The sequence below is a fragment of the Miniopterus natalensis genome, chromosome 9, assembly GCF_054644295.1.
Source record: "Miniopterus natalensis isolate mMinNat1 chromosome 9, mMinNat1.hap1, whole genome shotgun sequence".
Taxonomy (NCBI): Eukaryota; Metazoa; Chordata; class Mammalia; order Chiroptera; family Miniopteridae; genus Miniopterus; species Miniopterus natalensis.
In genome coordinates this window covers 30,886,754-30,914,185 of record NC_142089.1, presented here as the reverse complement: position 1 = coordinate 30,914,185, position 27,432 = coordinate 30,886,754, and the positions used below count along the sequence as shown (strand labels likewise).

The following is a 27,432-nucleotide window of genomic DNA, read 5'->3' as shown; positions in this document are numbered from 1 at the left end:
GTTTCAAAATTTATGAGCTGTATCATGATAGATAAATTACTTAGACCCGCTTAGCCTCAGGGATGGACAATAAGATGGGGATAATAATCCATTACATGGTGAGGATTATATGAAATAATGTAATATTTTTCAAACTATAGATTCGCAGAGGGTGACAAAATCAATTTTAAGGGTTGTGGGTTGTGAGCAGCATTTTTAAAAATAGAATAGGAAATATCAAGAGTTCATCACACATAATAAAGATAAGTATTGCTTTGGCAAACTTATTTCAGTTGTGATGTAACATGTATTTCTTTCTGTGGATAGTGGAATTATCACACATAAAAGTAGTATTAGAAAGAGTAAGTGCTGAATTACATGGTCCTGACTCCAAAGGCACCAGAATTTCAAAAAAGGTGACCAGCATAACTCAGAGCAGTCTGAGGAAGTTTTAAGAGAATACAGGATTTGGACTCTGCTATAGACTGAATGTCTGTGTCCTCCCCAAATTCACATATTGAAATCTAATCCCCAGTATGATCGTATCTAGAGGTGGGACTTTTGGGAGGTCATAAAGATAGAGCCCTCGTGAATGGAATTAGCGTCCTCATAAAAAGAGACCCCAGATAGCTCCTTTGCCCCTTCTTCCAATGTGAGGACATTGGTCTTCGTTCTGGTGAGTGAATTTTCCCTCTATGAACCAGGAAGTAGGACCTCACCAGACACCAAATCTGCCAGCAGTTTGGTCTAGGGCTTACCAACCTCCAGACTATGAGAAAAACAAATATTTTTTGTTTAAGCCACTCAGTCTACGATATTTGTTATTGCAACCCAGACAGACTAAGACCAGTTTATGAAAACAGGCAGAATTTAAATCAATCAAATGAGGATATATCAGGAAGTAGGTGGCATAAGCAAAAGATCTGGCCTGTCAGCCAGGCGGCAGTTGTTACTTAGTTGTTAAAACCTGTTGACACCCACAATAGGAATTCTAACTCATTTTGTACACAGATAATAAAGCTCCATTAAGAGAACTTCAAGTTGTCTGAATAATTCAGCTATTCAAATTAAGAACCGTAACACAGGAACCCAACCAATTTTGACCTACAATAGAGCTTAAACTACTTTATCTAGCTAATTTCTCTGTCTTGATCAAACCCTACCCAAAGTTCCAAAAAATCAAACCCAGAGGGAAGTACATTGGTCTAATAAGCACATCAATAAAGCTGCTCTCCATACTCCCAATTTCTTCCCTCAGGAGTATAACTAACACCTCCCACACCTCCACCTCCCAACTTGAGAAAAGAGATACGCCTACTTCCCAAAGGGTTAGAAAGCTCTAAGTGCTCTTCTATACAGGCAATATAATCAAACACTCAACTGCCAATAAAGGATCTGACTGCATTGATACCAAAATTTAAAAGGCTTTAGTGTCTACCTATATTAGAAGTCCCCTCTCCCACAAAACAATAAGATGATCTCCAAATATCTGTTTTATAATGTATTAGTTAACCACACACACACACGTTTTGACTGAATTGTGATCATACCCTGTTGGTAAGATAAAAATTTTAAGGATGTTTTCTCATAAAAAGAACTTCCCCTAGGAGCTCTCTTTCACAAAGTATTGTTTAATTAACATTCATTGAGGGTCTTCAGGCACCAGGTACTTTCAGGGTGCCAGAGGTACAGCAATGAATTAGACATGGTACTCCCCTTGGAGGAGCTTACACGCTAAGGAAGAATACAGACATATAAACAGAATTTCAGTATAACATAGTAAGATAGAAGTTAAGTACAGGGGCTCTGTGGGAAAGTCAGGAGGATCAGAGGCTTCTTGGAGATCTGAACTGATCTCTGAAAAATGCAAAGAAGTTAACCAAGAGAAGACAAATGGTAAAAGTAATGAGAACAACAGAAGCAAAATAAAAGAGGAATAAAACAGAGTGTGCAGTGAAACTAAAAGCAGTTTGGCATTCCTAGAGCATGGGGGTGGTATGTCAAGAAATAAAACTGTAGGAGCCTCTGGCCTCCTAGTGCCAAGTAGAGTACCACTTGAGGAACAGAAACGAGGGTGGAAGATGCAGAAAAATTTTGTGCCAACACACTGAGCATCACTAATGTTTCTCCCCTGCATCCATACTTCGAAACGTCCCTGGAGTACAGTAGTCCCCTCCTATCTTTGAAAGATCTGTTCCAAGACCCCCTGTGGATCTCTGAAACCTCAAACAGTATCTAGCCCTATATATACCAGGGTTTTTCCTATGCATACATATCTGTGATAGTTTAATTTCTTAATTAGGTACAATAACAATAATAAAATTAAAAATTATAACAATATACTGTAATAAAAATTATGTGACTATAGTCTCTCTCTCTCTGATAACCCAGATGGCTGCTAAGTGACTAGGTGGGTAGCATGGAGAACTGGACAAAGGGATGATTTACATACCAGGCTGGACGGAATGGGATGGTGAGAAATTTCATCAAGCTACTAAGAACAACATGCAATTTAGAACTTATGAATTGTTTATTTTGGGAATTTTCCATTTAATATTTTCCAGTGGTTGGCTGCAGGTAACAGAACCCGCGGATAAGGAGGGACTACTATATTTCTAGGAGTGCGGAGCTGGTGACATTCACCACCGGCTGCCCTTTGGGGACTGCGGTGGCCTCGCCCCCTCTGAAGGTCCGCTCAGGGGCAAAGCGATGTGGCCTTCGGATGCTTGGTCCGCCCTGCACGGACTCTGACGCCGGGGTGAAGTGGAACGAGCGGGAACAAACGGCCGCATGAAAAGCCGGGAGACACCACAAGCCCTCGGAGACTCTACATCACACCCACCCACCTGCCACTCTGAGGCCCCCAAGGGCCAATATCGGCGGGCAGTGGGTTGTCCGGAGCCCTCAAGGTTGGAAGGACCGACCCAGGGACAGCGTCAAGCCCTGACCCGCGCCCCGCGCCTCCTCCACCCCAAGTTTCGCGGAAACTGGGGACTCTCCTGGTCTCACCCGGACAGAGTGAGCAGGGAGCCCGGCTTCAGGGGACCGCTGCTCTGTTACCTTGGTCATCCCAACCCCCACCACGAACACCCGGCGCAGGGTCCGAGGCTGTGAGAAGGTACGAGCCGTGGCTCCAACTGTGCGGGTCATGTCGGAAGCGGGCGCAGCGGACACCGTGCGACGGAGAGGGGTGCTGCCGGGCTGCAGCCGCGGGCGAAGCGGGGCTCGCTCCGGGATGGGGACCGGCGGGGGCAGCAACTGCGAGGGAGGGCGGGGAGGAGCGGCGGTGATAGGGGCCGGCGCCTGCGCGGAGGCACGGCTGCGCGCGCAGCTGTGGGGGCGGGGAGGGTTATGTAGCTCCGATTTTTATTTTTTTATTTTTTTTTAAGAGTACCTTTATGAGCCCTGGCCCGTCGGGCTCAGTGGTTAGAGCGTGGCCGCGGACTGACGGTCCAGGGTTCCATTCTGGCCAAGGGCACGTACCTCGGTTGCAGGCTCCATCCCTCACCAGGGCCCGCTGCATGAGGGAGGCAACCAAGTCTCTCTCTCTCTTTTTCTCTCCCTCTCTTCTTCCCTCCCTCCATAAAAATTCCTAACTAAAAGCGAGTCAGTAGACAGGCTGGCTCAATTAAGGTAAAAACTGACCTTAGTCAAGGATAATATGGGCCCAGGATGTGACTACCGGCCGTCATGACGTGCTTTCCCTTTTTCCACCCAATCCCCAACCCACCTCCCCTCTGATAACCATCAGTTTTCTGTATCTATGAGTTTGCCTCTTTTTAATTTTTTTTGTTCATGTGTTTTTTTTAGATCCCACATATAAGTGAAATCATGGTATTTGTCTTTCTGTCCAATTTATTTTACATAGCACAATACCCTCGTAAGTCTATCCATGTTATCACAAATGGCAAGATTTTATTACTTTTTATGGTGGAATAATAGTCCATTGTATATATTTATCACATCTTCTTTATCCATTCATCTATCGATGAACACCTAGGTTGCTTCTATATGTTTATTGTAAACAATGCTGCAATGAACATTGAGGTGAATATATCTCTTTTGAATTATTGTTTTAGTTTTTAAAAAAAATAAATACCCAGAAGTGGAATGGCCCGGTCATATGGCAGCTCCATTTTTAATTTTTTGTGGAAACTCCATGATGTTTTCCACAGTGGCTACACCAATTTACAATCCCACCAACAGTGCATGAGGGTTCCCTTTTCTCCACATCCTTATCAACACTTGTCATTTGTTGTCTTTTTGATAATTCTGACAGGTGTGAGATGATATCTCATTGTGGTGTTTTCGGGTTTTTTTAATCCTCAACCGAGGATATTTTTTCCATTGCTTTTCAGAGAGAGTGGAAGGGAGAGAGAGAAGCACATTGTTTGCCTCCTGCAGGAGCCGAGACTGGGGTGGAGCCTGCAACTGAGATATGTGCCCTTGGCCAGAATCGAACCTGGGACCCTTCAGTCCACCGGCTGACGCTCTAACCATTGAGCCAAATCGGCCAGGGCTCCCTGTGGTTTTGATTTGCATTTCTTTGGTGATTAGTGATGTTGAGCATCTTTTCATGTGTATGTTGGCCATATGTATGTCCTCTTTGGAGAAATGTCTATTCAGGTCCTTTGCCCATTTTTTAAATTAGATTGTGGGGGGTTTTGATGCAGAGTTGTATGTTCTTTATAACAGGATGGGGCAAAAGTAGGTTTACAGCTGTGAGTACATGAAACAGAGTTTATTTTTGTATTATTATTTATTATTGTACTTTCCCTACAAACAACTGTAAACCTACTTTTGCCCCATCCTGTATTTTGAATATTAGCCCTTTATTATATATATCATTTGCAAATATCTCCTCCCACTCAGTAGATTGCCCTTTCTTCTTGTTGATGGTATAAAAAATATATACACATGTACATATATGACTATATATACATATATATAGTTGATTCATTAACATTGGACTCAAGGCCAATAGCACTGTTACTCATGTCTGAACTAAGTTAATCTAGCACATTATTTTCTTCATAAGGTACATCACACCCTTCTTGCACTTAGGTATGCTAGACAGCACTTCAGGCTTGGGGACCATTTTTAAACGTGAAATCACCAACAAAAGAGCAAAAAATGTGGCACGAAATAGATCATGATAGGGACACTTGTCTACAGCATAAAAGCTGAAATAAGAAGGTACTGTATGGTCTTGTTCAACCTCAGCTGGGAACAGGCACAAGGCACCACTCAAAATTTTTGCCACCTCAAGAACTCTTTTAGTACTGATTTTGGGGTTACAAATAAATTTTTGTGAGTAGACAAATTTGTAATTCAGAATCAGCAAATAAAAAGCATCAAATATATATAATATATTTAGGGGATAAAGCCTTTGTTTCTGTCACCTCCTTTAATCCTAACACACCACCACCTGAGAATGAGTTTCAGAGAGATTAAAAAGGTCACAGAGCTAGTGACTGAACTTTGGTTTTTCCTTTGTTTTAGACATAGATGTGGTGAAATCCCCCCCACCCTGACCCTTTATTGGTGTAAGATCCCATGAGTGGCAAACATATGCACTGACTCTTCTAAACTACCACCATTAACAGGAGACAGAACAATTCCAACAATCCAAAAATTTTCCTCAGGGTACCCTTTTGTGAGACCCGTTTCTAGCCAATCCCTGTTCTCTCAGTCCCAGACCCTGCTCAAGACCACACTCCTTGAGAACCTAAACCCGAATGGCAGGTACCAGGTTGAAAAGCTTTTTATCCAACGGCTGAGGCGGACTGGGTCTCCAGCCGGCTGCGCACTCCCACCTGGGCCCAAATGAGTTCATTTCAGGCTGGACGTTTCCCTTTTGCAATGGCATATTACCGTTTTAAATCTGTTGTCCGTGCTTTAACTGGCGTCTGCCTTTATCTTTTCCAGTAGTCACTATGATTATCTGCGCTTTACAAGTTAAAACACTGACGCTTAAGAAAGGTTGACAGTCTTGCCCCAAATCACACAGCGGAGCTGGGCTTCCCCCTACCCAGGTCTCCGGGTCTCCAGGAGGCGAAGAGAGGAGCGAGGCCTGTCGGCCCATAGGTGGAGCAGTTTGCGAAGGCCTCGCGGCCCACCCGCGAGCTGTCGGCGGGAGAGGAGGAGTGGGCAGGCCGAGCGGCGCCTTCCCAGCCTGCGCCCACATGCAGCGCGCCCTGACCAGCGCCCTGCGCCTGGCGCGACCCTGGAGGCCCCTTCCCGCCCGCAGCTGCGCCTCGGACGGCGCGGCCCGGGACCGCGAGATCCAAGTGCGCGCGCTGGAGGGTCCGGACAAAGGTGAGTGCGCCGTCCCGGGGAGCACCCAGGAGGCAGCTGGAGGGAGTCGGGGCTGAGCTGAGGAGGGGGGCGCTTGGCGCTGCCGCCCCGGCCGAGGCGACGGCCAGCGCGTCCACTGCACACGGAAAAACAGGCCAGTAGGGGGAAGGAGGGTCGTCTAGGGCGTTTCAGGATCTGGTCCCAAATCCCCTGCATCCCGGTCTAGGCACCCCGAGAGTGGGTGACCACCTTCCTGGCCTGCCCCACCCTAGCTGGAGTGGGACTCCGTGTCCGTACAGGCCTCCTCAGTCCCCGGTTCGTTAGCCTGCGCTGTGAGGAAGGGAAGAACAGCTCAGGGGCAGGACCAGGCACCCACACCCACCCCGGAGCTTTAAAGGCGCGATTGACCTCCAAGGCCAAGGACCCTGGCCAGGTCCCGTGGGGGCTGAGGCAGCCGAGCCAATTGGGCCGTTCGCGCAGGGCTGCGACCCAGGGAGGAGGGTGAGGGAAAAGGAGGGCGCGCCTCCTCCCCGCGTGTGGGCCGGGAAGGCTCGCTGGTCTCTGGCAGAAAACCCCTTCGGCTGGACATTTTGTTTTGTTTGTGGTTACCCACACTCCTGAGTCTGCTGCGTCTTAGGGTCCGGTGCAGGCCGTTCTCTTTACTTTCTCCCCAATCGTATCCCCCTTCCCTGTATTTGATGTAGCATTGTTTGTGTCAGAATTTTAATTTACACAGATGGTATTGGACTCTAATTTCCTCTTCCACCCCATACTAACTTTCAAAGAGCCACTTTGCTATATGAATCTAGTTCCTTGCTCCCTGCTGTGGCATACTATTCCCTGGTGGGTATCTCCCACTTTTGTTGGTTTTTTAAATCCTCACCTGAGGATACTTTTTCCATTGCTTTGCAGAGAGAGAGAAAAAAAAAACAAATCAATGTGAGAGAGACACATTGATTGGTTGCCTCTCACATGCCCCCTGACTGGGGCTAGGGATCAAGCTTGCCACTGAGGTACATGCCCTTGGGGAGAATGGAACCTGGGACCCTTCCATCTGCGGGTTGACCCACTGAGCCAAAGCGGCTAGGGCTATCTCCCACTTATGATGGGCACGTAGGGGCTGCTAGCACCCTACTACATCACTTGGTGAAAACTTCTCTGGCCATGTGGGATGGCTGGGTCTTAGAGAATACCCCTTACTCTCATGCTTAGTTCACTGCCCAACTAGCAACAGTGCTTGCCTTGATATAGTTATATTCTCCCCACTTTGCAGATTAAGAAACAGAGGCACAGGCCCTGGCTGGATAGCTCACTTGGTTAGAGCGTCATCCCCATACGCCAAGGTTGCAGTTCCATCCCAAGAAACAACCAATGAATGCATAAATAAGTGGAACTACAAATCAGTTAATCTCTCTCTCAAAATCAATAAATGTTTTTTAAAAAAGAAACAGAGGCACAAAGAGGTTAAGCAATTTGAACCTGGTGATTTCAAAATCTGTGTTCTCAACTATTAGGTAATCACAGACTCTTCTGTACAAAACACAGAATAGTACATCAGTAAAAAATATTATCAGGGGTCATAGATCTTGCAAATAGCAGAATTGTTATCCAAAAAGATAACAAGGATCAGCATATTACGCCTCTGCCCCTACCAGAGGGCATTTAGAAGCTCACTGAGGGCCCTAGCCCATTTGGCTCAGTGGTTAGAGCGTCGGCCTGCAGACTGAAGGGTCCTGGGTTCAATTCCAGCCAAGGGCAAGTACCTCAGTTGCAGGCTTAATCCCAGGCCTCCGGGCAACCAATCGATATGTCTCTCTCACATGGATGTTTCTTTCTCTCTCTCTCCTCTCTCTCTCTCTCTCTCTCTCGCCCTCTCTTCCTGAGGGACAAAGAGAAAGAGAAGCAGTGGAGGAGGCATGAGAAGGAGACTGTCACACAAGAGAAACACCACCTCCCCCCACCCAACAACAAAATGAACATTTGATATTCATAGTAGAAGCCATGGCTCTGCCTTCTTGGACCGATGGCATCAGAGCATTGTCACACTTTACCTGTTGTCCTTGAAAATAGGATTGGCTGTTAACTACTCTTCACTCTTCTTTATGGCTCTATTCCAGCTCCTTACTTAGCAGGGTGTTCATGGTTCTCCACCACACTTGGCCTTTCATCTTACCTCTTCTACCCCATGGGTTCATTTTAAGCTGTCCCACCTCTGTGTTGTATTCTAGCTATGCCCCTGACTTGGGTCCTCTCCTTTCGTCTCTGCCTATGTAAATACTTCTGGAATTACCACCCCTCGATGTCCCTTTACTTTCCATGTGTCTGGACTTGTCTCTCTCACAGGTTGTTAGCTCGTTAAGAGAAAGTACTGCTAGCTGGGTCCAGATGTTAACTTAGGCAAATTCTCTTCTTTCTGGGCTTCAGTTTCCCCTTCTATACAATGAGTTGTTAAACCAATTGGTCTCTATACTAACTACATCCAGTGGTTTTTGTTGACTCCTACCATATCACCAAGCCATCCAGACAGAAGTGATCTTAGGTCAGTTGCTGAGTAAATCATCAGCCAGTGGCATGGTGGGTTTGGTTAAGACTAAGGAGTGTACAGTGCAGACCCATCTCCACTGCTGGCACCCAGAAATAGCAATGTTCCCAGAATCGGGGCTCAACTAAGAAGGCAGGGACCATGGCAGAGTCCTCTCTATTTCTCCAACATCTATACAAATTGAATGTTGTCAGATGAATGAATGAAAGCCAGAGACATCCTGCCTGACTCCTCAGAGCTCCCAGCTTGGAGTTCATACCTTGTATGGGGCCCTAGACTTTCCCCAGCATCTGTGTCTTTTTCCTGCTCACTGTACCCACAAACTCTGGCTAATCATTTATGTAAATTATTTCTTCTAATCCTCATAACAACCTTTATATTACTTCTATTTACAGATCAGGGAATTGAAGGCCAAACAGGTAAAGTAAGGTGCCTAAGGCCATGGAGCTGGTGTATGACTGCACTGTAGTTTGAGTGAAGCACAATTAGATTTGACTGCTAGTATTTTGAGAGACGGATATAAAAATGGGAAGAGGAGATAAAGATGAAAGATGGGAGAGAGTTAGCCAGTGAGAAAGGAATGAAAGAACAGAAAAGCTAAACAGAAGAACAGAAAAGCTAAACGGAGAAAGTTTCTGTCAATCCCAGGACATCATGATTGTATTGGTTTTCTATTGCCACAGAACAAATTGCCACAAACTTTGTTGCTTATAATAACACACATTTATTATCCCATTGTTTCTGTAGATCAGAAGTCCAGGCACAACTTAGCTGGGTTCTCTGCCTTGGGGTCTTACCAGGCTGCTGTACAGGAGTTGGCCAGGGTTATGGTCTCATCATAGGCTTGATTGGGGAGAGATCTGCTTCCAAGCTCCTCACCTTGTTGACAGAATTCACCTCCTATGTTTATAGGACTAAAGTCTTGTTTTCTTGCTGACTGTTGGCCAGGAGGCCAATCTCAGCTCTTAGAGGCTGCCTACACTTCCTTGCCCCATGACCCTCTCCATAGGTCCACTAGTTTCTCTAGTGTGCACTAGCAAAACAGAGTCTTATATATATTACAACATAACCACAAAAGTAACGTCTCATCACCCTTGCCATATAATTGAATCTAATCTTGAAAGTGACATTTAGCAACCTTAGCTGTATTCTGTTGGTTAGAAGCAATTCACAAGTCCCGCCCACACTCAGGGGAAGGGGATGTGAGCAGGCCAACCACTCTTGGGTCTGTCTGCCACAATGACCTTAGACCTAGACTGTGTTCCTCAACTCCTCTGATACTCACCACAGTTTCTCTTCCCCAAAGTTGCAACATTTTCTCTTCTGAAGCACCAGAGCTGGAGAGAACCATGGGGACACCTGAATTCCTCTGTGGCACCTCCAGATCTGCTGGGCTCAGTGAGCTCTTTGAAAATTTCTGAGGAGGCTAAGTCAGTCCACTTAGCCTGAGTGTTAGAGTTCTCTGCTCAGGACCACAATTTTCTAACTTCAGGTTGGACACCCTGACCCTTGAGAGCCCTGAAACTTTCTTTGGCCCTTCCCTATTCTCAAATCAACTCACACTGAGAATGCCATCTTAATAAATACTGCTTGTTCCACAGACAAAGCTGAGGACCCTGGGACAAAAAAATGAGGGACCTTTGAATGCTAAATGATTGGAAAACACTCCTCTAGTCCCAATCTGACATTTTAGAGGAGGGGAAATGGCCCCTACCCACAGCTGGTGTCTCTTCCCCACAACTGCCCCAGACTGGGGAGTTGAGTTGAGGCTAAAATGGGGTATAAGGGCCAGATTGGGGGTGTCCTGTGGGTGGTATTAAAGATTGGATTTTATTTTGATGAAAAGGGGAAGAGAGGGAGGGACATGGTCAGATTTGGGTTAGAAAAATGACTGTGACCCAAATGAAGGAATGATAAGGGACAGGTAGCAAGACTGAAGGCAAGAGGGCCAGATAGGTGATTCACATAATAGAGGAAAGAGCCCATAGCAGGTTAGTGGCTGCAGTGAGGGCCAGCATGTGTTAAATACCTTATTTAATTGTACAAATGATTGAATAGAGAGATTCTGGATTAAGCTTTTAGGAACTCTGACGTTAAAAAACTGGATAGTCAAGCCCTGGCTGGTTTTGCTCAGTGGTTAGAATGTCGGCCCTTGGACCAAAGGGTCTCAGGTTCGATTCCCTGTCAAGGGCAAGTACCTTGGTTGCAGGCTCAATCCGATCCAGGTCAGGGCACATGGGGGAGGCAGCCAATTGATGTGTCTCTCTCACATCCATGTTTCTCTCTGTCTCCCCCTCCTCCCTCCACTCCAGCCTCTCTAAATAAAAATCAATGGAGAAAATATCCTCAGGTGAGGATTAAAAAACAAAAACCAAAACCTGGGTAGTCCATTTCCTACAGTACTTTTCCCACCATACCTCAATCTGCAAGTGAAAATTACTTATTCTCGCCTTGTTCAAATACTTCCATCTGTGAACTGCCATCTGTAATCCTGTAAGTATTTTATGTACTTACCTTACTCAAGACCTCATATTTTAATTTACTTGTATTAGGTTATAAGCACCTTTTGGGCAAGGACTGTTACATAACTTATAACTCCCACAGTTTCTTATATATTACAATTGTTCAATAGATATATAGGGTTTCTTTTTCCATCACCAACACTTGGTTTTTATTTTCAGATTTTTTTAGTTTTAGCCGTTATACTGGGTGTGTAGTCATATCTCATTATGCTTTTTAAAAAGCTCTCATTTATTTGATACTAATAAAATTAAACATCTTTTCATGTGCTTATTGGCCATTTGTATATCTTCTTTAGTGGGGCTACCTTCATAAGAGTTGGGCTTTTTTAAAAAATTGAGGTATAAGTGACATATAACATTATATTAGTTTCAAGTGTACACCAAAATGACTCAGTATTTGTTACACTGAGTCATTTACTTATTAAGTAATCACCATAATAAGTCTAGTTAACACCACACAGTTACATACTTTTTTCCCTTGTTCTAAGAACATTTTTTTTTTAATATATCTTTATTGATTTCAGAGAGAGGAAGGAAGAGGGAGAGAGACAGACAGAAACATCAATGATGAGAGGAAGTCACTGATCTGCAGCCTCTTGAACGCCACCCACTGGGGATGGAGCCTGCAACCCGGGCATGTGCCCTGACCGGGCATGGCTCAGTGGTTGAGCATCGACCCAGGAGATCGAGGTTCGATTCCCAGTCAGGGTTGCAGGCTCGATCCTCAGTCAGGGGCGTGCAGGAGGTAGCCAATCAATGACTCTCATCATTGATGTTTCTTTTTTTTTTAAATATATCTTTATTGATTTCAGAGAGAGGAAAGGAGAAGGAGAGAGAGATAGAAACATCAATGAGGAGAGAGTCATTGATCAAAACTGCAACCCGGGCATGTGCCCTGACCGGGAATCGAACCCCGATCGCCTGGATCAATGCTCAGCTGCTGAGCCACGCCCGGCCGGGCACATCATTGATGTTTGTATCTCTCTCCCTCTCCCTTCCTCTCTCTGAAATCAATAAAGACATATTTAAAAAAAAAAAAAGAGTTGTTTCTTTTGAGGCTGAGGAGGGAGCTGATTGAGTCAGAGCACGGAGGGGTTTTCTGGGTGGTGGTTACAAGGGCGTTTGTTTATTGTAACTTATTAAACTCTAAAGGAAGAAGTCTGGCTGTGAAAGAAAGAATTACGTAGAGAGAGAACAACAATGGCAGACGCAGACAGGAACCACTGCAGTGGTCATTCTTGTCCCTCTCCCCATATTCTCCACAGTTCACAAGCCCTTCCACTTCTGTAAGGCAGAAAGGGCAAGGGTTATTCTGTTTTATACTCAGGGAAACTGAAGCCTGGGCATGTGTGACTTTCCCAAGTCACGTTGTTGCTCAAGGGTAGAGGCTTCCCAGTCCGGGCGCAGGAGTGAGCAGGCCAGCTGACTCACCCAAGGTTGCCCTGTCCCCTGCAGGAATCACTGAGATTCTGATGAACAGACCGTATGCCCGCAATGCCCTGGGAAACGTCTTTGTCAGCCAGGTGAGCAAGGGCAGACCCCAGGGTGGGTTGGGGCTGGGCTGGGAAATATCTGATGGGGTCTCCTCTGCAGCTGCTGGAAGCTCTGGCCCAGCTGCGGGACGAGCGGCAAGTGCGTGTCCTGCTCTTCAGAAGTGGAGTGAAGGGTGTGTTCTGTGCAGGTGGGTTTCTTTCCTTCCCTCCCCCCACCCCGGGGCTCAGCAGGGCTCCCACCAGCATGCAGGGGTTGGTGGGGGGGCTTGAGTCATCTCTAACATAGGACTGATTATTCCCATTTTACAGATGTGAACTAAAGACTCAGAGGTAAAATTCCTTGCCTAGGGTTACATAGCTAGAAAGAGGTAGAATAGAATTCAGCTTGAATTTGGCCTCTCTGACCCCCAAATCCTTATTCTTTCGGCTACACTATGCTGTATTCTGACCCTTCACTGAGGAAATGAGGAAATTAAGTCAAAGACGTTCACAAGGTCAGTGGCCAAGATGGGACTCTGTGCCCCGTTGCCCAGTCCCTGTCACCAAAGCTTTCCAATATCCCTGCACCATTTGGTCCTCACAAGGCAAGTACCATGAACTTGTTTCAAAGAAATACCACATCCCAGGCCCACAAGAAGCAAGTCAATGAGAGCTGAGCTAAGAACCAACACTGGGATGGGTGGGGACAGGGTAATGGGGGTCACCGGGGAGGTGGGAAGTGGTTGTGGAGGGGTAGGATGGGAAGAATATGATTTTCAGGAGTTTTCAAGGGTATGGGGCTCAGTCCCTAGATCTGAGCCATTGGCATCTTGGTGCCCAGCTTGGAGTCTCCCCTGGCAGGAGAAGTATGCAGACCAGTCTGCCTGACCCAGCAGCCTTGCCTGAGGTCCTCATCCTACCCTGGCCTCTTCCTTTATCTCCATCTCTGGGATACCTCTATCAAGGTCACTTCATGCCCCTGTTAGCGCCACTCCTCACTATCCCAGATTAGCACAGGGAAGTAGACAGGCTACCAGAGGTCTGGTTCTGACCCCAATTGGCTCTGAAATCCTTGGCTAGTCCCTGTCCCTCCCGGGGCCTCAGTTGCGCCATCTGTCATAGAGGGGCTGGAGCTAATCAAAGATTTCCAAGGGCTCTCCTAGCTTTGACTTCATATAGTCTAGGACTTGAGGAGACTATATTCACCCTCCCGCCTCAGCCTCCTGCCATCTGGCCTTCGATGACTTCACCAGAGTCACTACTCTCACCAATGTCCTTGCCCACCTCCATGCCACTGTGTCCTACCTTTGCTTCTCAGTTCTCGCATCTTACTTGACCCCCTCAGCCTCCTTGGACCCCACTCGCCCCTCTCTCCTTTTTTTAAAAAATTGATTTCAGAGAGAGGGAGGAGGAGAGAGAAATAGAAACATCAATGATGAGTCATTGATCGGTTGCCTCCTGCACCCTCTCCCCACACTGGGGATCAAGCCCGAAACCTGGGTATGTGCCCTGACCAGGAATTGATCCATGATCTCCTGGTTCATAGGTCGACGCTCAACCACTGAGCCATGCTGGCTGGGCAACCCTTCCCTCCTTTTAAAATACAATCAATTATATAGTGATGCATGTCAGTTATTTCACAATAAAACTGGGGGGGAAATCAATAAAATTTTATTATGTTGTATAATTTTAAAATTGTGGTGAATATATGCAGTATACAAAATTTACATTTTAACTATTTTTAGGTGTAAACTTCAGTGGCATTAATCACAAGGTTGTGCAACTATCGCCACTGTTCATTTCCAGAAATTTTTCATCAAACTCAGTGCCCATTAAGCAATCCCTCCCCATCCCCAGCCATGGTAACCTCTGGTCTACCTTCTATCTTTTTTTATATTTATCTTTATTGATTTCAGAGAGAGAAAGGGACAGAGAGAGAGAGAGAAATAGAAACATCAGTGATTAGAGAGTCATTGATTGGCTGCACACTCTCTACTGGGGATTAAGCCCGAAACCCAGGCATATGCTCTGACTGGGAATCAAACTATGATCTCCTGGATCCTAGGTCAGTGCTCAACCGCTGAGCCACACCTGGCCAGGCCACCTTCTATTTCTATGAAATTGCCAAAAGGGACAGAACATGAGTGTCATCAAGCCTCTGGGTTTAGGTGGTAAGTTTCTGTGACAGAGGAACCTGCTGACTTCTAGGTACCTCATACAAGTGGAATCACACATTTGTCCTTTTGTGCATGGCTTATTTTATTTAGCACAATGTCCTCAAGATTCATCCATGTTGCAGCATGAATCAGAATGCCATCACTTTTTATGGTTGAATAATATTCCATTGAGTACACACGCATTTTTTTAATCCATCCCTCTGTTGGTGGACACTGGATTGTTTCCACCTTTTGGCTATTGTGAAAAATGCTGCTATATCCTTAGGAGTGGAATTACTAGATCATAGGCATTTTACATTTAACTTTTTTGAGAAACCACCAAAATGTTTTCCACAGCAGATTCATTTTTTACAATCCCACCAGCAATGCATCAGGGTTCTCCACATCCACACTTATTTTCTGTTGTTTATAACAGCAATCCTAATGGGTATGGAACTCATTGTGGTTTTGGTTTGCATTTCCCTAATGACTACTGATGTTAAAGCATCTTTTCATGTGCTTATTGGCCATCTGTACATCTTCTTTGGAGAAATCTGTGAAAGTCTTTGTCCTATGTGGGGTTTTTGTTGTTGAGTTGTAGGAGGTCTTTATATATCCTAGATATTAATCACTTGTCAGATACGTGATTTGCCAATATTTTCTTCCATTCTGTGGGCCGTCTTTTCACTCCTTCATAGTGTCCTTTGATGCACAAAAGTTGAAGTCCAATTTTTCTTTCTGTTGTGGCACCTCTCCTTTATGACCTCCTCCCCCTTTTCCTCCATGGCTTCCTTGACCAGTGCTTCCTGGTGTTTCTCCTTCCTCTCTGGCTGCTTCTCCTCAAGTCTCCTTTGCTGGATCCTGTAACAGCCAAGACTCAGTAACGGGTTATTTCCCAAGGACTGTCACCAAGCCCTCATTTGCAGGTGCAGACCTGAAGGAGCGGGAGCAGATGAATGATGCAGAGGTGGGGGTCTGTGTCCAGCGGCTCCGAGGCCTGATGAATGAGATTGGTGAGGGTCCTGGAATGGAATGGGGTGGAGGAGGGCATTCAGGGGCCCTGGTGATCCCAGCCACACACACCCACCCACCCACCATCCTCTAAAGAGAGGACAGTTTCTATTGTGAGCTCTGTGGAAAGACAAATGACTCTCCCAGGGAGGGTGGGGACAAGGAATTCTATCAGGAGGATGATGACAAGGGGGTTTAGAGGGCATTTCCTTCACAGGGGGCTCAGCCTTTGTGCCCTGCTGCTTTTGACCCCCTCCTCCCACCCCATCACCTCGGGGTTTCAAGCCTGGCTATTCCAGAGGAACCAAGTTTCACCAAACATGCTTTCAGGCTTTGGCAACTGTTGTTCCTTTTGTCTGGAATAGCCCTTCTTGGCCAACTAAACTGTTTACTCATTTTTAAGAACACCAGTAGCTCCTCCTCCAGGAAAGCTTCCCTGACCAATACTCCAAGCTTCCTTTAATAAAGTACTGATCATCTGGGTCTGTCTTCCCCATGTCTGATTCAATTCTGTGTTCCCAGCACCCAGCACAGGGCTTACCACACAGAACAAGAAGGGAGAGCAGAATGGCCAGCCCCAGAGTGGTGAGCAGGAGAGGGGGCCTGAGCAGGGATCATCCAGCTCTTCTCCCCACTCTGGTTCCTGAGCTGGTCCCACAAATTTCCCGGTTGGAAAACCAACTTCTAAAATAACCTGGCTGAGGCACCAGATGAAGCTTCCGAGTCTTAGATCAGTGAGGTCCTCTGTCCCAACCGCTCGCCCCTCTCCAGCCTTGAGTCCCTGTTCTGGTCCTGCCATAGCCTCTCAACCTGAGCCCTTCTTCATCTCTACAGCAGCCTTCCCTGCACCCACCATTGCAGCTATGGATGGGTATGCCTTGGGTGGAGGCCTGGAACTTGCCCTGGCCTGTGACCTCCGAGTGGCAGGTACTGGGCAGGGGGAGAGGTGGGATAGGGTGGGGAGGAAGGAGTGAGTGAAACAGGGTAAGTTGGGATTCTGTAAAGTCAGCCACTGCTTTTGGCTTTCCAATCAACTGCAGAGCTAAAGGCAAGGTGGAGGACAGATTGGGGAAGCCGGTTCCCCTACTGGCCCAACTCCTGACTGCTGTAGAACTAGTCCCTTCTCAGCACCAGCTTCCCTCATCTCCAGAGGGCATCTACTGATCCCAGAGCAATTGCTGACAGGACAGGGAAAAGAGCACAGAGAGGGAAGGCAGAGGAGGACAATATTAGTTGTTTAACCTTCCAGTTCTGTCCAAGTCAGCTTTACTTAGCATGTTTTAAACAAAGGTGAGCCATGGGGACACTTTATCACCAGCCCAGCTAGACACAAACATGCCTGAACAGGAACATTGCCCTCCAGGTCATTGTTCAGAGCAACTGAGAGCTGAAGAGTGGAGGGAGGGGATGAAAAAATCTGATTACATTTTAACCTTACAGACTTGGTTAGGTGCCGTTCTGGAGACAAAAAGTGTCAGTGCCATCATGGTGCTACATCTTCCCTCAATGCTTTCTCCTGCCACCCCAGAACATTTAAAAATGTGTAACTCCAGCCATACAGGTAGCTTATACCTACACGATGCATGTCAAAGAAAAGGCATCAAAATACCTGGTTAGGTCATAGCTTCAACTCTGCTTCTAACCTTGTCCACGTTTAAGGCAACTAATTTGAAGGGTTTTGGCAATAGGAGAGAGTGAGTGTAAAACCCCATAGGCAGGAGTGATAGTCTGTTCCCTCCTGCCCACACTGCATGGTTTAGATGGTCAGAGGGAATTTAGGAGAGAAGCCTGTGGGGTGGAACACTCACGAAGGGCTTCTCAGAGGAAGCAGAACTCAGAAGGATGTGGACTGAACACAAGGAAATTTCAGGCTGATAAAAAGTTGGGAGGAGTAACTGTGATGGAAGCAGGAGTCATTCACATTCTAGGCCAGACCAGAGCTAAGGGTGCATGATATAGAGAATCCATTAACCCACAAATAGGTATTGGGCACCTTCCAGGAGCCCCTTCCTTGTTCCAAGCACCATTATCTCATTTGATCCTTAGCAGCTCTTTGAAGCAGGCAGAAGAGGGATAATCATCTTTTTTCCACCTATGAGGCTCAGAAAGGGTAAGAGACTTGCCTGGTGATGCACAGCCCCACCCCTGAACCCAGTGGGGATGGTAGAATGAGAGCCTGCGCCTCCTGACCTCTAGGCCAGGGCTCTTCGGAAGGCAGAGTCGAGAGGTCTGGCTCTGGCCAGAGCATGATGGAAGTGGCTGGCTGAATGGAGTGAGAAGATCTTAGAGGTGGGTGTCACTTCTCCCCAAGGACTGGCACTTGAGGAGAGGGTGGGGGCTTCACTCTGTTTATGCAGCTTCCTCGGCTGTCATGGGATTGATCGAGACCACCCGAGGGCTCCTCCCAGGAGCAGGTAACATCTCCCACAGCACCTACCCTCGTCTACCTGCCCAATTCCTTTATCCAGAGTACTTTCCTGCTTTCCTCTTTCCCGTTTCCTAGGCTCTGCCCTTCTAACTCAGAATCTGCTTCTGAGAAGTTGTCTTGGCTGACTCCCAGCCTGGGCCTTCTCTGTGCTCCCACTTCCCATACTGACTTACCACCCCCATTCCATCCTGGCAGGAGGGACTCAGAGGCTGCCTCGATGCCTGGGGGTGGCCCTGGCGAAGGAGCTCATCTTCACAGGCCGACGACTGAGTGGGGCGCAGGCCCAGGCCCTGGGGCTGGTGAATCATGCTGTGGCCCAGAATGAGGAGGGCAATGCTGCCTACCACCGCGCACGAGAACTGGCCCAGGAGATCCTGCCCCAGGTGCGGTGGCAGCCCAGCACAGGAGGGTGGGCCTGTGCCACGGGGGGACACACGTTGAGAGGCCAGGGTATCCCATACTGTCATGCAAGATCCATTTACCATCTTTGGAGTTTTGCATCCATTTAGCCATCCAGTGAACAAAATTAAATCAAATTTTAAGTTAAAATGAAAATTGAATTCTGAGAGACTGGAATCAAATGGGCTTGAAAATCTTCAGAATAAAACTGTCCGAGAGAACTTTCCGAGATGACGGAAATGTTTTATACTTGTGCTGTCCACTAAGGCAGCCTCTAGCCACATAGATTTAAATTTAAAAATTTAGTTTCTGTTACACTTCCCACATTTCAAATGCTAATAGCCACATGTGACTACTACACTGAACAGTACATGACCCCAAAACTGAAAAAGCAAAGTAGGGAACTACAAGCCCATCTTTCTGACCACACTGCATGGTGCAGAAATTACATGTGTTAAGACCTATTAATTTTTTTAAATCCTCAAATAGCCTCTGAGCATAATTTCACAGAAGGTTTAGAGAACCAGGGAATGGGTTTAGGCCCTGCCCAAGTATAATACCACCAGCTGCCAGGCCCAAATCCTTCAGCAGGACGCCATGGATCTGACTGCTGGGGTCTCCAAGGACATGAGAGCCTCTGCTGGCTTCTCATGACCCTGACAGGACCAGGAGGTAGGTCTCAAGTTTCCATAAAGATATGAAAGCAGCTGAAATGGAGCTAACTTATAATAAATATTGACTTAGCCCATATGGAGTATCTCCCAGTCATCAGAAACAATCCGAGGTACTTTAATAGGGTCTCAGTTATTAGAACAATCCAGCTGCATTGATCACCCTCATTGTATTTATGATAGAGCAAAAAAGGTTAAGTGGCTTGCTCATGAAGGTCACAAAAAGTGACTGCAATTAATACTGGAGAGACAATACTGGTATTTCTGTATTTTACATAATACAAAAACTACATACAATATAAAAATTAGTATTTTATTCTAAAGAGTACACAATATGTACAGAATTTCTAGAACTGTGAAACTAATGCATGTCAAATATAAAAATTTACAAACATGTTACAAAACAAAGTCTATAAAAATGTTATCTATACATCATTTTAATATTAACAGATAAAACTATTTGAATTAATCCTACCTCTTTTTATAACTTTGAGGTCTTCCTTGAGGGCAGGGACTGTAACTTTTCAAAACTGACAGTGAGTTTGGTTTAAATGAAAGCACGTTTTTTTTTTTTTTTTTAGTTTCATCACATATAAATGGAGAGTCTGATAGTGTTACAGGGCAATTTTAATGCTGTCAGGTTGTGTGTGTTTTTTAAATATCTTTATTGATTTCAGAGAGAGGAAAGGAGAGGGAGAGAGATATCGAAACATCAATGATGAGTCATTGATCGGCTGCCTCCTGCTCTCCCCCAACTGGAGATTGAGCCCACAGCCCTGGCATGTGCCCTGACTGGGAAGAGAACCTTGATCTCCTGGATCATAGGTCACTGCTCAACCGCTGAGCCACGCCTGGCTGGGCTGTCAGGTTTCTATTACACTTGGTCAGAAAGTATCTGAACTAATACAAAACTGCATGACCCAGGTAGTGGCTGACTGCACTTTCACAGAGGGGGCCTATCTAGCAAGACTTCTGCAGGGTTGTGTCTTTCTGCATAAACTGTATAACTGTGTCTTTGAGCTTGATCTCAAGATGATTCTGATTTCAGATTTTTTAATATACTGAAATAATGGTATTGCACTAATGTAAGTAGTAGTATTTTAGTACATAAAAGTAGCTTTGCATTCCAAAACACCAGCATACCAAAAACTAGTACTACAATCACTAATTCCAATGCCGGAATATCTGATGCAACCTAAAAAGTAAAACTTCAACTTCCAGCCAATTTCTGGATCGGGTGAATGCCAGGGATGGTATGTAGATGGCTACCTTCTAGTGGACAAACCACCAAGACTAGGGAGTCAAATGGTTCAAAATTCGGGCCCAAAACAAGATTTTTAATAAATGCAAGGCCTGTAACTTAACACTCAGATTTTTCCCCAAAATAGTAAATACACATTATGCTTTAAATATGGATTTGGCTACGTTTTCCACTTGAACATACTATGGTCACAGTGTGACTCACTGTTCTCATTTCCAAATAACGTGAAATTATTAAATTTCTAATAATTCTCACATGTCTCTATACTAACATAAATATGTATGCTAACATACCTACAGTGGTAAGCAAAAGAAGGTTTATAGTTGTGAGTACACTAAACAACTTATTCTTGTACTATTTATTATTGTATTATTTGTATTGTCTTATCATGTTATTTCATCCTTACTTATGATTTATCTTTTTAGGTAAAGATGGTTAGTAATTTAACCTACTTTTGCCCACCCCTGTACAGTATGTTAAAACTCTATCTGTATAGGTTTTTTTATATATATATGTATCTGTGTAGTTTTAAATTTTCTTTAATGAGACATCAGTTTATTAGTTACTAAGTAAGAATAATATATACTCATGACAAGAACATCAAAAAGAACACAGAAATAAGGGCATAGGTAAAAATGAAAAGTAGGGTTACCTGGGTGACCCTGTTTACCCGGGGCCAACACAGTTAAAATAAAAGTCCTATATCCTGATGACCCTTCAGTAATGGGCAGACCAGGCCAGCTGTCACCCAAACAGCTCTCAAAGCTCCAATCCCTTTTTCCAGAGATGACCACTATTAACAGTAAGCATACTCTTCCAGAAATTTTCATTGCATATGTAAGAATATAAGTTATACATATATGTGTAAATAACTCTAAATTCCTGTTAAGGATGGATTAGGGACAAGGAACATACCTTTAGAGGCTAATCCAGTTCTAAGAGACATTTTAAAAACATGAAATTAAAATATATATAAAGAATTTAAACTGTATGGAAAGGTATAAAACAAAAGTTCTCCATTCTCCTGACCCTTCTCCCCAAAGTCACATTATATCAACACCTTTTACTACAACAAATGTAGTAATATATATACTAGTATGCACCTTGTTTTTAACCTATTTCTTGGAGTTTCCCATTTCAGTACACAGGGGTAGGCAAAAGTAGGTTTACAGTTGTGAGTATGCAAAAGTTTATTCTTGCATTAGTATTTATTAATTATTGTATTATTTATCATTATTAACCTACTTTTCCCACCACTGTATTTATCGATCTCATTTTTCTCAACAACTGCACTTTTTCATTCATGGTCTGGATGTGCTATTATTTAACTAGTACTCTAATGATGAATATTTCTGTTGCTCACATCTTTTTGCTACTGCAAAATAGCTGGAGTGAATAATTTTGTACATCTCCGTGTACTTGTAGTTGTGTCTCTGTAGGATAGATTCCTACATGGAATTGCAACACCAAAGAACGTGTGCATCTAACACTTGTTACTTCTTGACAAATTGCTTTTCCAAAGCACTGTACCAATTTACTCTATCAATAATGTATGCAAATACCTGCTTGCTAATCTTGGCAATAGTGAGCATTACCAACATTTTTACTATTTACCTAGTCTGAGGTGAAAGGGGCTTGCAGTGGAGGCTTGCATTTGCTGAGATGAGAAGGGTAGAGGAAGGGAGAGGTAGTGGGAAAGGTGATGGAACCAAATCCAAGCTTCACCACTGGTTCACTGGACAAATGCAGCCAAGTGATTCCTCCCTGAGCCTCAATTAAAGATGGCACCATCCTGGAAGGGTAGGTAATACCATTAGACAAGTCTGTGGGCAGGAAAGCACTTCATAAATTGTAGTATTCATAGGAATGAAATGACAATAACCCAATGGTCAGGATTGGGCAGGTCAGGGATTAGCCAGGTTTCCTTTATAATAGAAAAGGAACATCAACAGAGAACCAATAGGTGCTAACACTGACGGAGCATAACCCTGAGAATAGCTAGCACTCTGCTTCCCTGTTCACAACTCTTCCCTCACCATGGAGCTATATACCTTTATTTCAACCCCGTCAGGATTGATCTCCCTCAACCAAGCTCTTTCTTTCCCTTAGGCCCCCATTGCTGTGCGGCTGGGGAAAGTAGCCATTGATCAAGGAATGGAGGTGAGAAGGCTCTCTCTGGTCAGGACTAAAGTCAGTGGGGTGGCTGGGAGGCAGTGCTTTCATGGCACTCTGACAGCACAGCTGGAAAGAACGCAGGAACTGGATCTTGTAACAGTCTGACCTCTTTTTGTGCCCTAGTTTACCCATCCACAAAATGTAGCGTTTGGCCAGGAGATATTCCGGGTTCATTTTATCCCCATCTTTATCCCTTGGAGATTGAGGTTCAGAAAGGGTAAATGGCTCGCCCAGGGTCACAGAGCAAGTAATATGAACCAGGTCAGTGTGGGTTCCAGTCCAAGTTCTTGGGTTTGCACTGGTCATCAGTAATGTGGCCTCAAGGAGAGGGCTCAGGGTGGAGTCTTGAGTGCAGCTAATCATCCCTAGACATCAACTTAATCACACAACACACACTAAACCTAGAGCTGAGCTGGGAACTGGGACAGAGATAAGTCAAATATGGTCACTGCCCCCTAAGTTGGGGAGCAGAGCAAATACAGGCCTAGATCACTAATAAAAGGTTAAGGGTACCAAGCAGATAGATGCCCTGGAGAGGTTAAAGCTGCACTGTCCCATTGGGTAGTGCTGAGAGAATATTTTCTAGAGCTGGGCCTTGGAAAGTATGAGAATTCAAAAAAAAAAGGGGGGGCAAATATGAGCAAAAGCACAGAGGTGTGTAAATAAGCAACTCGACTGAATGGGAGTAAGGGATGAGACAACAAACCATGGAAGTTAGGGGCATGGGCTCTGGTGCTGGGCTGTCTCAGTTCAAAGACCTGCTTTTCCACATACTGCTGTGACCTTATGTAAATTCCTCCAACTTTCTATACTTCAGATTTCCCAACTGCATAGTAGGGATGATAATCCTTGCTGTAAAGATTACACACATGCAGTACTTCTCTTAGAGCAGTGCTTAAGTGGTAGTAATAATAAGCACTAGAGGCTGGAAAGTTGCCAGGGACCAGGTTGTGAAAGCCCAGGACCGTATTCCTAAGGGCAGTGGAAAGCCTGCAAAGTTCACTAATGGGGGTGACAGGAGGCACGGTAAAGCAGCCCATGGGAAGGAGAACACCCTCTGTACAAGCACAGCTCATGCACACCCTCCTCAGCTCTACAGGCTGTGTACAACCCTCCCCATTGTTCTTACAGTCCCCATTTGCCCCAGCACTGTTTTGTCAGTTATGAAGTGTTCCCTCTCCAGGTAGGGAATTTATCATAATCATCTCTCTTCATGACTGCCATACAGTAAGCCTCAGTAATTCTTTGCTGGAGGAAGCCGTGAACTAGTTGAGAATAGTACAGGCAGCAGGGCGGGCAGGCTCCCAGTGCAGATGGAGGTGGACAAGATCAGGCTGACCCAGGTACTTCTTTCTCACAGGTGGACATTGCATCAGGGATGGCCATTGAAGGGATATGCTATGCCCAGGTACGTGGCTGCTGCCCAAAAAGTCCATGCATGCCTGTAAGCAGAGGCTGGGCCAGAGTGGGGGCCCTTGTGCAATACATGACCAATGTAGTAGGTTCCTCCCTCACTCTATACCACCTGCTCCTCACAATTAGCCTGGGGTGATCCCAGAGGAACCACATTGCTTCTCTCTGTGACTGTTTCCTCAGCCACCTGATGGTGTTACTTCCTGTCCCCACTTAGTTCCCAGAGAATCACAGAACACAGAGAGGAGAGTGGCTCCTACTGTCCCTGTACCAGTGGCGACTGTAGAAGACAGGCGAGAGTTGGGATGTTGAGCCCTTGGTTATTATAGTCTGCAGGCTGTGTTTCATGGTGGGATGATAAACCTGGGACTGACCTATTTAACCCTGACTCCTGGGTGAGTCAAAAATTAGTAACCTCCAGGCCAATAAATACCAAAACTACTCCTACACAGGGGGTCCTGGGACTTGCAGGGCCTGGTGTGAATGAGCTACACACCAGGATTCAAGGCCAGTTTCTTACTGCAAAGCCGTGTATCAGACTGCTGCAGGAGACTCAGTTCTTTGGAGGCATGAAGCAGTGTGCCAATAAAAGCTAATGACAGGCCAGATTCTAAAGAGGTGGCCTGCCTTCTTCAGGAGACTAAGGAGCCACTGAGGCCCATACCTTTGTATGGCCCCACACCAGAGTCTGCAGACAATAGACTTGTTCCCTAGCCTTGTCATGAACTGGACAAATGTGAGAAAGTCTTTATTGGCCTCTGGCCTTGCACCCCAACAATCTAATATCCTACTGTTGTTTCAGAACATCCCTACCCGGGACCGGCTAGAGGGCATGGCAGCCTTCAGAGAGAAGCGACCCCCGAGATTTGTAGGCGAGTAACTCCCATTGAACCTCAAGCACGGGAGATGCACACCTTCAAGTGCAGGATCCAGAGGAAAACTTGCAGCATGACTGCCCTCATTATTTCACATCTCCAGACTTGTTTCCTCACAAGGACAATAATGTTCATAAAATGACTGACATGGTGCCTGGCACTAAGGTGCTGACCTTGCCACCTCCTGCTACTTTCATTATTCCCTACCCTGGCTAGATAATCACTGGGGTTTGCTTTAGAGAATACTGGTCTTTCCATACTTGAATGATATACTAAAAATTTAAACAGACCCCTCTGGGCCTTTGCTGGCTCTCAGGCCTGACCTCTGCCTCTCAGTGGTCAGGTGCTCACCAGAGATGGCAGGGCGTAGTAAGAACCCCCCCCCCCCCCCCGGTTTCTAACTGTACAATAGAGATCATAAGGAAACCCTAGTAGATAAGTAGGTACCAGGAATCAGATTGCAGAATCTAGCTCTCTGCCAGTTACTCACTGTGTGCCTTAGCTTCCTCATCTGCAAAGTAAAATTATTTTGAGGATTTAAATAAATAAAATGCTTCATATTCAATAAATCTGAGTTATTAATGTACAGTGTTCTTGTGAGAACCAAATAAAATCATTGTTGTGAAACCTTTTGTAAACTACCAGGTGGCAGGTCAATCTTTGTATTTGCACTAAATAGCCTTCAGAAGCATTGGGAAGGAAGTGATTAAATGAAGGAGAGAATGGAGGGTCAGGAAATGGGCAGGTAACACTAAAGTGGAAACCTGAAGAATAGGCATTTAAGGCAAAGAAGGAGGTTGCGGGGAACAGCATGAGCAAAGGTGAACAAGAGGATGACACACAGAGAGAAAGGGGAGCTGATATGCATATATGCACACTAGTCTCAGAAGCCCTCCTCCTGTACCAAGGCAGGGGAAGAGAAGGCTACATCCTACACCAGGGCCTTGTGGTCATTCTGTAACAGATCTAAGCTCTGCCTGAGCTTCCTGAGCCTAGGCCTGGCCTAGAGTGACCAAGCCATGGGCATGGACACATACCAATAATATTGTTAATTTGCTGCTAAATACAAAAGTGCTCTAAGGCTGTGCTCATTTCCTGGAAGGGAGAATAACACAGAAGAGCCCAGGCCTTAGAATGAGCCCCAACCTAACAAGCTGCTAACTACTCAGAAAAGTAACAACCTTACTGAACTTCCTTTTTCTCATCTGTTAAAAGGAGAGAATAAAACCCCACAGGATTGTTGTGAATGAGACTTGGAGAGGTGCCTAGTGTAGAACTGGACCTCAACGGGCACAATGCCCCACATCCTCACATTCGCAAAAGCTAGTATTTGGTAATACAATGTTCCAACGTACAAGAACCCAGGTCAGGAAACTAAGACAGGCTTTTGAAATCATGCAGAAGAGTGAAAAGACAGGAAATACAGTACAGTTTCAGGACTGTAGGAAGAAGGGTTACAAATTCCCTTTATCCAGTGGGACACTGGTAAGCAATAGTTTGGAATATGGTTTAGAATAAGTCTCATTTGATTCCAAAAGATGGCACATAGCACTCCAGTTAAGAGTGTGGCCAGGGAAGAGAATAAAATTCTAGTCTTTATGCTACTAATAAAAGAGGAATTTATTTTTGTTCTTTGAAAAACTTAAAACACATGAATGATAAACATGGTCTGTTAGTTGTCAATAGTAAGGCAAGAAATGAATCCATACTCTACTCTACAGGTGTTTGCAAGGACACAAAGGGGGTTTGCAAGGACACAAGATTCTGACAGTTTATACTGTGATTGAGGCTGGTTCTCAGAAAAGTTCATATTTTTCTTGTCACCATGGTAGATAAGACCACCTCTTGAAATCTTTGGCAAAGTCTTTTTGTGGCTCTTTATTTTCCTCAGTTTTGGTCACAGTTCTACTCCTATTAAAAATTTGACCCCCAGTCATCAGCGATGACTCAGAACAGAGCCCTCTTGCATTTGAAATTGTGCAGAGGAGAAACATATCCCTTTCGTACCTTCCACCAGGTGGAGTGGATAGTAAATCTCATCTTCCAGCCTAACTGATGAGACAAAGAAATGGGGCAGGACCATCATTTCAAGTCCACAGACCACTCAGTTTTTGAGGACTTAAAACTCCACTCTCATTTGGTGACACAGATTTTACCTGCTGTCTCTCTAGTGCCTGAATGTGACTTGATGCTGAATTTCTCTCTCAGAATCAGCTTCTCCTTTATATCAA

General features: G+C 45.3%; 2 protein-coding genes across 4 annotated transcripts in view; one reads left to right on the top strand and one right to left on the bottom strand.

Moving 5' to 3' along the window:
- Positions 1 to 3,241, bottom strand: part of SCP2 (sterol carrier protein 2) — a 77,148-nt gene extending 73,907 nt beyond the window's left edge. Inside the window, exon 1 of the mRNA XM_016210833.2 lies at positions 3,040 to 3,241. Coding sequence (XP_016066319.2) covers positions 3,040 to 3,129 — 90 coding nt within the window. The 5' untranslated portion in view covers positions 3,130 to 3,241. The remainder of the gene's footprint in view (positions 1 to 3,039) is intronic.
- A 2,895-nt stretch (positions 3,242 to 6,136) lies between these two features.
- ECHDC2 (enoyl-CoA hydratase domain containing 2) lies at positions 6,137 to 25,770 on the top strand. 3 transcript variants are annotated; one of them, XM_087820443.1, is made up of 10 exons: positions 6,137 to 6,297; positions 12,796 to 12,863; positions 12,934 to 13,021; positions 15,895 to 15,981; positions 16,814 to 16,925; positions 18,305 to 18,393; positions 18,603 to 18,790; positions 22,848 to 22,898; positions 24,274 to 24,321; positions 25,129 to 25,770. In XM_087820443.1, exons 1-10 carry the CDS (start codon positions 6,165 to 6,167, stop codon positions 25,204 to 25,206), a joined length of 942 nt encoding a protein of 313 aa, XP_087676569.1. In that variant the 5' UTR covers positions 6,137 to 6,164; the 3' UTR covers positions 25,207 to 25,770. The 3 variants fall into 3 exon arrangements, with proteins under 3 accessions (XP_087676569.1, XP_016066323.2, XP_016066322.2); XM_016210836.2 differs by having other exon boundaries at positions 6,143 to 6,297; positions 16,814 to 16,906; positions 18,337 to 18,393; XM_016210837.2 differs by lacking the exon at positions 16,814 to 16,925 and having other exon boundaries at positions 6,139 to 6,297; positions 18,337 to 18,393.
- Positions 25,771 to 27,432: the final 1,662 nt, after the last annotated feature.